The sequence below is a fragment of the Vidua chalybeata genome, chromosome 32, assembly GCF_026979565.1.
Source record: "Vidua chalybeata isolate OUT-0048 chromosome 32, bVidCha1 merged haplotype, whole genome shotgun sequence".
Taxonomy (NCBI): Eukaryota; Metazoa; Chordata; class Aves; order Passeriformes; family Viduidae; genus Vidua; species Vidua chalybeata.
The window spans coordinates 1,659,730-1,671,444 of NC_071561.1; the positions used below are offsets into that span (position 1 = coordinate 1,659,730).

Consider the following 11,715-nt stretch of genomic DNA (forward strand, 5'->3'; position numbering starts at 1 on the left):
CCAGCATTCGCACCGCCTCCTCCCACTCTCAAAACCGACCAATCCTCGCCCGCCTTCCTCAGGCGTCGCCCAATCAGCGCCCGCCGGCGGCAGGGCCGCAGCCAATCAGCGGCGGCGGCGCTCGGCGGGCCGGTGCATTCCAAGATGGCGGCGGTGCCGGGCGGCGTTCGCGGCGCTGGGACCCCGCGGCGCTGGGCCTGGACCCGTCCTGGCGCCTCACGGCCTACGGGGAACTGCGCGGCTGAGGCTGCAAAGTCCCGCAGGAGACGCTGCTCAAGCTCCGGCGGGACTGGAAGGGCAGCGCCGGGAAGAAGAGACGGAGGGGAAGGGGCGGAAGCGGAGAGCGGCGGGGCCCGGCGCTGGGTGAGAGTGGGGAGAGCCCCGGGAGGGCTGCGGGAGCCCGGGCGCTCTGGGGGGAGCTCGGAGGGGCGGCTGAGGGGGCGCTCGGGGAGCTCTCGGAGGGGGCTTGGGGGGAGCCAGGGGGGCTCAGGGACACGGCGGGGGCGCTGAGCGGCCTCGGCGCAGCCCGGAGGGCAAAGGACAGACCGGGGGGGCTCGGACACGTGAGCGGGGCACGGGGCAAAGGGCGCGGGGGGGGAGGGGAGGAGCCGGGGGGGAGGCGGGGAGGGGAGGGGCCCCCTCAGATCCGGTTCCCCCTCCCGGCAGGATCCGCGTTCCCGTCCCCATCCGGCTCTGCCCCGTCCTTGTGTCCCCCACCCTGCGGGGGCTGTGCCCCCCTGAGGGCTCAGTGCCCCCCATGACGGGCTCGGTGCCCCCCATGACGGGCTCGGTGCCCCCCCTGAGGGCTCAGTGCCCCCACTGAGGGCTCAGTGCCCCCATGATGTGCTCTGTGCCCCCCATGAGGACTCGATGCCCCCATGATGGGCTCGGTGCCCCCCCTGATGGGCTCAGTGTCCCCCATGATGGGCTCGGTCCCCCCCATGAGGGCTCAGTGCCCCCCCCGATGGGCTCAGTGCCCCCCCTGAGGGCTCAGTGCCCCCCATGATAGGCTCAGTTCCCCCATGATGGGCTCGGTCCCCCCCTGAGGGCTCGGTGCCCCCCCCTGATGGGCTCAGTGCCCCCCCTGATGGGCTCAGTGCCCCCCATGAGGGCTCAGTGCCCCCCATGATTGGCTCAGTGCCCCCCATGATGGGTTCGGTGCCCCCCATGACGGGCTCGGTGCCCCCCCTGAGGGCTCGGTGCCCCCTCTGAGGGCTCGGTGCCCCCCTCGTGCCCACAGGCATCGGGCTGGACTCGTGTGTGATCCCGCTGCGGCACGGGGGGCTCTCGCTGGTGCAGACCACCGACTTCTTCTACCCCATTATCGATGACCCCTACATGATGGTACCCCAAAAACCCCCCTGAACCCCTCTGGGACCCCGTAAATACTCCCTGCACCCCAAAATCACCCCTGGGATCCCCCAATCCCATCAGGACTCTTGAGAAACTCCAAATCACCCCCAGGGCCTTGGGAGTCCCCCTAATCCCCCCAAGGACCCAAAACCCCCCAGGGAACCCCCAAATCCCTCCAGGGGTCCCCTCAATTCTCCCCTGGCCCTTCTTGGCTCCCCAAAATCCCCCCAAGATCCTTTAGCCCTCTCCTGGGCCCCCAAATCCCCCCAAGGGCCCCCAAAATTCCCTTGTGACCCCCCCCAGTTCTATGCCAGGCTCCCCAGACCCCAACTTGGGCTTCCCTAAACCCCACCTGGGGCCTCCAAATCCCACCTGGGCACCCCCCAGTCCCACCTGGGGACCCCAAATCCCACCTGAGCATGCCAAATCATCCTCTGGGTACCCCAAATTCCACCTGGGGACCCCAAATCCCACCTGGAGACCCCCCAGTTCCACCCTGGACACCCCAAATCCCATCTGGGGACCCCAAATCCCCCCAAGGGCCCTCAAAATCCCACCTGAGGACCCCAAATCCCACCTGGGGCCTCCAAATCCCCCCCTGGGCACCTCAAATCTCATTCTGGGCACCCCAAATCCCACCTGGTTACCCCAAATCCCACCCTGGGCATGCCAAATCATCCCCTGGGTACCCCAAATCCCCCCTAGAGACCCCAAATCCCACCCTGGGCACCTCAAATCCCCCCAGGTGCCCTCAAAATCCCACCTGGGGACCCCAAATCCACTCAGAACCCCCCCAATCCTATCCTGGTCCTGCCAAATCCCACCTGGGGACCCCAAATCCCCTTCAGCCCCCCCCCCCCCCCCCCCAGATCCATCCCAAGGCTCCCAAACTCCACCTTGGACCCCCCAAACCCGTTTTGGGGCCCCCAAACACCATCAGGGTTCCCCAGTCCTGCCCTGGACCCCCCCCCCCCCAAACGCCCTCCCCCCGTTTCAGGGCCGCATCGCCTGCGCCAACGTCCTGAGCGACCTGTACGCCATGGGGGTGACAGAGTGTGACAATGTCCTGATGCTGCTGAGCGTCAGCCAGCGCATGAGCGATGAGGTGACAGGAACAGGGGACATGGGGGGGACACGGGGACACCCTGAGTGTGACAATGTCCTGATGCTGCTGAGCGTCAGCCAGCGCATGAGCGATGAGGTGACAGGAACAGGGGACATGGGGGGGACACGGGGACACCCTGAGTGTGACAATGTCCTGATGCTGCTGAGCGTCAGCCAGCGCATGAGCGACGAGGTGACAGTGACAGGGGACACGGGGACATGGGGGGGACGTGGACAGGACAGTGTGGGGACAGCAGACATGGGGGGGACACAGGGACATGGAGGGGACACAGGGACATGGAGGGGACACAGGGACATGGGGGGACAAAGGGCCATGGGCACGACAGTGGGGACACAGGGCCACGACGGGGACACAGAGACGTCAGGGGACACAGGGACATGGGGGGACACAGGGATATAGAGGGGACAGAGGGGACAGCAGACATGGGGGGGACACAGGGACATGAAGGGACACAGGGACATGACGGGGACACAGAGATGTGGGGGGACAAAGGGCCATGGGCAGGACAGTGGGGACACAGGGATATAGAGGGGACAGAGGGACGTGGACAGGACAGTGTGGGGACAGCAGACACAGGAGGACACGGGGACCATGGAGGGACACAGGGACATGACGGGGACACAGAGACGTGACGGGACACAGGGACATGGGCAGGACAGTGGGGACACAGGGACATGGAGGGACACAGGGACACGATGGGGACACAGAGACGTGAGGGGACACAGGGACATGGGGGGACACAGGGATATAGAGGGGACAGAGGGGACAGCAGACACGGGGGGACACAGGGACATGGAGGGGACACAGAGACGTGGGGGGACAAAGGGCCATGGGCAGGACAGTGGGGACACAGGGATATAGAGGGGACAGAGGAACGTGGACAGGACAGTGTGGGGACAGCAGACACAGGGGGACACAGGGACATGATGGGGACACAGAGAGGTGAGGAGGCACAGGGACATGGGGGGACACAGGGCCATGGGCAAGACAGTGGAGACACAGGGACGTGGAAAGGACACAGGGACACACCCTGAGTGTGACAATGTCCTGGTGCTGCTGAGCGTCAGCCAGCGCATGAGCGACGAGGTGACAGCGACAGGGGACACGGGGATAGAGAGGGGACAGAGGGGACAGCAGACACGAGGGGGACACAGGGACATGGAGGGGACACAGAGACGTGGGGGGACAAAGGGCCACGGGTAGGACAGTGGGGACACAGGGATATAGCGGGGACAGAGGAACGTGGACAGGACAGTGTGGGGACAGCAGACACGGAGGGATGTGGGGACATGGAGGGGACACAGGGACATGATGGGGACACAGAGATGTGATGGGACACAGGGACATGGGCAGGACAGTGGGGACACAGGGACATGGGGACACAGGGGCGTGGAGGTGACACAGGGATGTGGAGGTGACACAGGGACATAGGGAGGACACAGGGACATGGCAGGGACACGGGCAGGACAGTGGGGACAGCAGACACAGGGGGAGGCAGGTACATGGGGGTGGCAGGGGCAGGATGGTGACAGAGACAGCCTTGAGGGGACACAGGGGGACACTGGCACGGCAGGGTCACTGTGCCAGGGGGTGACAGTGACATCAGGCAGCACAGGGACACGGGGTGATGGGGGACACGTGGTGGTGACACTGACAGGGATGGGGGCTCACAGTGACACTGGGGACAGGGGTGACAGGGACGGGGGCTCACAGTGACACTGGGGACAGGGGTGACAGGGATGAGACAGGTGTATTGAGGTGGCAGGAGTAGGTCACAGGGATATGGGGGGGTGACAGGGACACAAGGGGTGACAGGGGACACTGAGAGGGTGACAGGGACACGGGGTGACAGGGGACACTGTAGGGGTGACAGGGACACTGTAGGGATGACAGGGACATGGAGTGACAGGGGTGACACTGCGTCACTGAGGCGGTGACAGGCACACAAGGGGTGACAGGCGCACAGGGGGTGACAGGGACACTGTGGGGGTAACAGGGGACACTGTAGGGGTGACAGGGACAGAGGGAGTGACAGGGACACTGAGAGGGTGACAGGGACACGGAGTGACAGGGCCGGTCGTGTCCCCCCAGGAGCGGGACAAGGTGATGCCGCTGATCATCCAGGGCTTTCGGGACGCGGCCGAGGATGGGGGGACGTCGGTGACAGGGGGACACACCGTGCTCAACCCCTGGGTCATCGTGGGGGGCGTGGCCACTGCAGTCTGTCAATCAAGCGAGTTCATCATGTGAGTGATGGGCGGGGCCACTGCCACCTGTCAATCATTTGTGTGATGGGCGGGGCCACTGCTGCCTGTCAGTCATTTGTGTGATGGGCGGGGCCACTGCTGCCTGTCAGTCATTTGTGTGATGGGTGGGGCCACTGAAGCCTGTCAATCATGTGTGTGATGGGCAGGGCCACTGCTGCCTGTCAGTCATTTGTGTGATGGGCGGGGCACTGCCACTTGTCAATCATTTGTATGATGGGCGGGGTCACTGCCAGCTGTCAATTGTGAGTGGCAGGGGCGGGGCCTGGGGCAGGGTCACTGCTGCCAATGAAAGCCATCATTGGAGTGGTGGGTGGGGCTTGGCAGGGGGTGTGGCCGTGGCAGTGGGTGTCAATCAAGTGAGGTGGGTGGGACTTGGGGACAGGGCGGGGTAGCTGCTGTCAATCAAGTGGGTTTGTCATTGTGAGTGACAGGCGGGGCTGGGGGTGGCACCTAGGGACATGGAGGCGGGGTCTGAGGGCATGGGAGCGGGGTTTGGGACATGGGGGCGGGATTTGGGACATGGGGCGGGGTTTGTGACATGGGGGCGGGGCCTGGGGCAGGGCGTGTCCCATGCTGACCCCAGCCCTGGCCAGGCCGGACAACGCCGTGCCTGGGGACGTCCTGGTGCTGACCAAGCCCCTGGGGACACACATGGCTGTCACCGCCCACCAGTGGCTGGACATGGTGAGTGACACTGGGGGCACCTGGGCGGGGACAGGCGGACACTGCGGGGGGGCCCAGAGCCAGCCCTGCGTCCCCAAGGACACCTCAGACGGGTCTGGAGACACCCAGGTGTCCCCAGAAGGAGCCACAATGGGACTAAAATGCCCCTGAGGTGTCCCCAGCGGGACCCCAAAGCCACCCCTGATGTCCCTGAGGGATGGAGCTCCCTCGCCCCGGGAGTCCCCGAGCTCCCCCCGATGTCCCCAAAGGGACCCTGAGCGCCACGGAGCTGTCCCCAAGGCGTCCCTGACGCTGTCCCCCCCGCCGTCCCCACAGCCCGAGCGCTGGAACAAGATCAAGCTGGTGGTGACGCGGGAGGAGGTGGAGCTGGCCTACCAGGAGGCCGTGGCCAGCATGGCCACGCTGAACCGCACCGGTGCGTGACACTGGGGACAAGGGCCACCCTGCAGGGCCCGGGGCATCCCAGAGCCACCGGGGTGTCCCCAGAGCCACCCCAGGGAACACAGAGCCATCGGGGGGGTCCCTAAAGCCACCCAGAGCTGTTCCTGGGTGTCCCCAGGCCATGCTGGGTGTCCCCAAAGGCCCCTGTGGGTGTCCCTGTGATGTGACATGGTCCCCACACCAGGGTGTCCCTGTGATGTGACATGGTGTCCCTGTGATGTGACACACTGTCCCACGCTGTCCCTATGAGGTGACACACTGTTCCTGTGATGTGACACGCTGTCCCCTGCTGTCCCTCGCTGTCCCTATGAGGTGACACGCTGTCCATGTGATGTGACACGCTGTCCCTGCGAGGTGACACGCTATCCCTGTGCAGTGACACACTGTCCCTCTGTGGTGACACGCTGTCCCCTGCTGTCCCTGTGTGGTGACACGCTGTCCCTCTGATGTCCCACACTGTCCCCGTGCAGTGACACATTGTCCCTATGAGGTGACACAGTGTCCCTGTGCAGTGACACGCTGTCCCCCGCTGTCCCCATGTGGAGACGCGCTGTCCCATGCTGTCCCTATGAGGTGACACGCTGTCCCTGCATGGTGACACGCTGTCCTTGTGATGTGACACACTGCCCCCTGTGGTGACATGCTGTCCCTGTGATGTGACACGCTGTCCCCCACGGTGACATGCTGTCCCTGTGATGTCCCCCGCTGTCCCCGTGATGTCCCACACTGTCCCCGTGATGTCCCCCGCTGTCCCCGTGATGTCCCACACTGTCCCTGTGATGTCCCCCGCTGTCCCTGTGATGTCCCCCGCTGTCCCTGTGATGTCCCCCGCTGTCCCCTGCTGTCCCCGTGATGTCCCACACTGTCCCTGTGATGTCCCCCGCTGTCCCCGTGATGTCCCACACTGTCCCTGTGATGTCCCCCGCTGTCCCCGTGATGTCCCACACTGTCCCCGTGATGTCCCCCGCTGTCCCCGTGATGTCCCCCGCTGTCCCCGTGATGTCCCCCGCTGTCCCTGTGATGTCCCCCGCTGTCCCCGTGATGTCCCCCGCTGTCCCCATGATGTGACACGCCGTCCCGTCCCCCAGCCGCGGGGCTGATGCGCGCCTTCGGGGCGCACGCGGCCACCGACGTGACGGGCTTCGGGGTGCTGGGGCACGCGCGCGCGCTGGCGGCGCGGCAGCGCCTGGACGTGGCCTTCGTCATCCACAACCTGCCCGTGATCGCCCGCATGGCGGCCGTCAGCAAGGCCTGCGGGGGCCGCGCGGGGCTGCTGCACGGCACCGCCCCCGAGACCTCGGGTACGGCCCCACAATGGGCTGGGGGGCCTCAAAATGGGCTGGGGGGCCTGAAAATGGGGCTGGGGGGGCTGAAAATGGGACTGGGGAGCCTGAAAATGGGGTGAGGGGCCTGAAAATGGGCTGGGGGGCCTGAAAATGGGACTGGGGGCCTGAAAATGGGGTGAGGGGCCTGAAAATGGGATTGGGGAGCCTGAAAATGGGACTGGGGAGCCTGAAAATTGGGATGGGGAGCCTGAAAATGGGGTTGGGGAGCCTGAAAATGGGATTGGGGAGCCCCATAATGGGCTGGGGAGCCCTAAATTGGGGATGGGGAGCCCCAAAATGGGATTGGGGAGCTAGAAAATGGGGTGGGGAGCCTGAAAATTGGGTGGGGGGCCTGAAAATGGGGCTGGGGAGCCTGAAAATGGGATTGGGGAGCCTGAAAATGGGACTGGGGAGCCTGAAAATGGGGTGGGGAGCCTGAAAATGGGATTGGGGTCCTGAAAATGGGGTGGGGGGCCTGAAAATGGGAGTGGGGGGCCTGAAAATGGGATTAGGGAGCCTGAAAATGGGACTGGGGAGCCTGAAAATGGGGTGGGGGGCCTGAAAATGGGGTGGGGGGCCTGAAAATGGGATTGGGGAGCCTGAAAATGGGCTGGGGGGCCTGAAAATGGGATTGGGGAGCCTGAAAATGGGATTAGGGAGCCTGAAAATGGGATTGGGGGGCCTGAAAATGGGATGGGGAGCCTGAAAATGGGATTGGGGAGCCCCATAATGGGCTGGGGAGCCCTAAATTGGGGATGGGGAGCCTGAAAATGGGATTGGGGAGCCTGAAAATGGGGCTGGGGAGCCTGAAAAATGGCATTGGGGAGCCCCATAATGGGCTGTGGAGCCCCAAAATGGGATTGGGGAGCTAGAAAATGGGGTGGGGGGCCTGAAAATGGGACTGGGGAGCCTGAAAATGGGGCTGGGGAGCCTGAAAATGGGACTGGGGAGCCTTAAAATGGGATTGGGGAGCCATAAATTTGGGATGGGGAGCCTGAAAATGGGATTGGGGAGCCTGAAAATGGGATTGGGGGGCCTGAAAATGGGATTGGGGAGCCCTAAATTGGGGATGGGGAGCCCTAAATTGGGGATGGGGAGCCTGAAAATGGGATTGGGGAGCCTGAAAATGGAATTGGGGAGCCTGAAAATGGGACTGGGGAGCCTCAAAATGGGGGTGGGGAGCCTGAAAATGGGATTGGGGAGCCCCATAATGGGCTGGGGAGCTGTAAATTGGGGATGGGGAGCCCCAAAATGGGATTGGGGAGCCTGAAAATGGGGCTGGGGGGCCTGAAAATGGGATTGGGGAGCCCCATAATGGGCTGGGGAGCCCCATAATGGGCTGGGGAGCTGTAAATTGGGGATGGGGAGCCCCAAAATGGGATTGGGGAACCCGAAAATGGGATTGGGGAGCCCCAAAATGGGGGTGCGAACCCCAAAAAGGGGAAGAGGGGCACCGGGAATGGGGATGGGGAGGCCAAAAATGAGTTTGGGGAGCCTGAAAAATAGGGGTGGGGACCCCAAAAGAGGGAAAAGGGGCACTGGGAATGAGATTGGGGAGCTGAAAATGGGATTGGGGACCCTGAAAATGGGAAAAGCGGCACTGGAAATGGGGTTGGGGACCCCAAAAAAGGAAAAGGGGCTCTGAGAATGGGGTTGGGAACCCCAAAAAAGGAAAAGGGGCTCTGGGACTGGGGTTGGGGACCCCGAAAATGGCGGGGTCGATGTGAGGGGGCACTGGGTCATCTCGGCCAGCAGGGGGCGCTGTGCATCACGGCAGGGCCTCCAGAAATGGGCTGAGAAATGCCAAAAATAGGGAGAAGGCCCTGAAAATGGGACTGGGGACCCCAGAAATGGGAGAAGGGGCGCAAAAAACGGGCTCGGGGACCCCAAAAATGGCAAAAGGGACCCTGAAAATTGAGGGGGGTGGGACTAGAGGGAGCAATGGGTCCTCCCGGCCAGCAGGGGGCGCTGCGCATCATGCAGGACCCTGGGAATGGGGAGAAACAGCCCCAAAACCGGGCAGGGAGGCTCAAAAATGAAGGGATGGATCCTGGAAATGGGACTGGGACTGCAAAAACAGAATCGGGGAGCCCAGAAATGGGGAGGGGTCCCAAGAACGGCATGGGGGACCCCAAAAATTGCGGGGGGTCAATGGAGGAGGGGGTGTTGGGTCAGCCCGGCCAGCAGGGGGCGCTATGCGCGGTGGCAGGAACCCCAAAAATGGGATAAGGGACCCTGAAAATGGGATTAGGGGTGCTAAAAATGGGATAAGAGGCCCCAAAAACAGGATAAGGGACCCCAAAAATGGAACTAGGGGTGGTAAAAATGGGATAAAAGGCCCCAAAATAGTGTAAGAGACCCCAAAAATGGGATAAAGCGCCACGAAAATGGGATAAGAGACCCTGAAAATGGAATTAGGGGTGCAAAAAACGGGATAAGAGACTCCAAAAATGGAATTAGGGCTGCTAAAAATGGGATAAGAGGCCCCAAAAACAGAGTAAGAGACCCCAAAAATGGAATCCAAAATTCGTCCCAGAAGGAGAAGGGAGGGATCCCAAAACCAGAGGGAAGAAACCCAAACTCGAAGGGGTGTTCCCCAAAACCGGGGGGCGGCATCCCCCAAACTCCTCATCTGGGATGAAACCCCTCAAGCCCCATTTCCCACTCCCCACTCCAGTTCTGGGGTGCTCGGGTTTTGGGGTACCCAGGGTTTTGGGGTGTTCCGGAGTGGTTTTGGGGTGTTTTGGGGTATTTTTGAGGTATTTTGGGGTGTCCGGGTTTTGGGGTGCCCAGGGTTTTGGGGTGCTGGGGTTTTGGAGTGTTCCAGGGTGGTTTTGGGGTGTTTTTGAGGTATTTTGGGGTGGTTTTGGGGTGCCCGGGTTTGGGGGTTCTCGTGGTTTCAGGGTGTCCGGGTTTTGGGATGCCTGTGTTTTGGGGTGCTCGGGTTTCGGGGTTTCGGGTGCCGGGATTTCAGAGTTTCGGGGTTTTAAGGTTTCAGGGTTTTGGGTTCCAGGGTTTTGGGGTGCCCGGGTTTCAGGGTGCCGGGGTTTTGGGATGCCCGAGTTTTGGGGTGCTGGGGTTCCAGGGTTCTGGGGTTTTGGGGTGCTGGGGTTTGGGGTGCCCGGGTTTTGGGATGCCCGGGTTTCGGGGCTTTGGGGTTCCAGGGTGCTGGAGTTTTGGGGTGCTGGGGTTTTGGGGTTCCACAGTTTTAGGTTTTTGGGGTGCCCGTGTTTTGGGCTTCCATGGTGCTGGAGTTTTGGGGTGCCGAGGTTTCGGGGTTTTGGGGTTCCAGGGTTCTGGGGTTTCGGGGTGCCGGGGTTTTGGGGTTCTGGAGTTTTGGGATGCCCGGGTTTTGGGGCTTTGGGGTTTCAGGGTTTGGGGGTGTTTGGGTTCCAGGGTTCTGGGGTTTCGGGGTGCCGGGGTTCTGGGGTTTTGGGGGTTCTGGAGTTTTGGGATGCCCGGGTTTCGGGGTTTTGGGGTGCCGGGGTTTTGGGATGCCCGGGTTTCGGGGTTACAGGGTGCCGAGGTTCCAGGGTGCCGGGGTTTCGGGGTGCCCGCGTGTCGGAGCTTTGGGGTTTCGGGGTGCCCGTGTTTCGGGGCTTTGGGGTTTCGGGGTGCCCGCGTGTCGGAGCTTTGGGGTTTCGGGGTGCCGGGGTTTCGGGGTGCCCGCGTTTCGGGGCTTTGGGGTTTTGGGGTGCCCGCGTTTCGGGGTGCCGCGGTGCCCTGACCGCCGTTCCCGCAGGGGGGCTGCTGGTGGTGCTGCCCCGCGCCCAGGCCGCGCGGTTCTGCGCCGAGCTGAAGGCGCCAGGCCGCGCCCCGGGGCTGCAGGCCTGGATCGTGGGCGTCGTGGAGAAGGGGCCCCGCGGCGCCCGAGTCATCGACAAACCCCGAGTGATCGAGGTGCCGCCCCGCGGGGCCCCCGACAGCCCCGGGACCCCCCCCCGGAGCCGCCCCGAGCCGCCTTCTAGGGGAGAGACCCCCCGAAAATCCCCGAATGGGGCAAATCCCAACCCTGAGACAGCTCCCGCAAAAGGGACCCCAAAGAAAACCCCGAAGTTGGGTCAGATCCCCCCAACAGAGCTGCGCCGAGCCCCCTGCTAGGGGACCCCAAAGAACCCCCCCAAAAATCCCCGGGGCTCGCTGTGGCCAAAATTCCCCCTCCCCCAAAAAAATCCCATCAAAGCTGCCCCCAAAAAAATCCAAACAAAGTCCCCCCAAATGAGGTCAACCCCCCCCCCAAAAATCCATTCAAAGTCCCCCCAAATGACATCAAACCCTCCCCCCAAAAATCCATTCAAAGTCCCCCCAAATGAGGTCAGACCCCTCCTTCCAGGGCACCCCAAAACCTCCCCAAATCTGTGCCCGACCCCCCCAGCGCTGCAGGTGAAGCTCCCACAATCCCCCTGGGGGGGGGCCCCCCAAAATCCTGACCCAGCTCTGCACATCGAGGGTCCCCCAAAATTCCCCCCCCTCCCTTTTTTGGGACCCCTCCAAGATCATCTCCCCCCCCCCGGCTCTG

General features: G+C 63.1%; 1 protein-coding gene across 1 annotated transcript; it reads left to right on the forward strand.

Annotated features, from left to right (window-relative positions):
• The first annotated feature begins 129 nt into the window (after positions 1 to 129).
• On the forward strand, positions 130 to 11,271 carry LOC128801836 (selenide, water dikinase 1-like). The gene is given in 10 exon segments (XM_053967962.1): positions 130 to 165; positions 168 to 363; positions 1,241 to 1,344; positions 2,351 to 2,458; positions 4,571 to 4,725; positions 5,340 to 5,430; positions 5,746 to 5,845; positions 6,960 to 7,172; positions 10,939 to 11,127; positions 11,130 to 11,271. Coding segments are annotated over 10 exon segments (1,212 nt in total). The 5' UTR covers positions 130 to 144; the 3' UTR covers positions 11,165 to 11,271.
• The last annotated feature ends 444 nt before the right edge of the window (positions 11,272 to 11,715 follow it).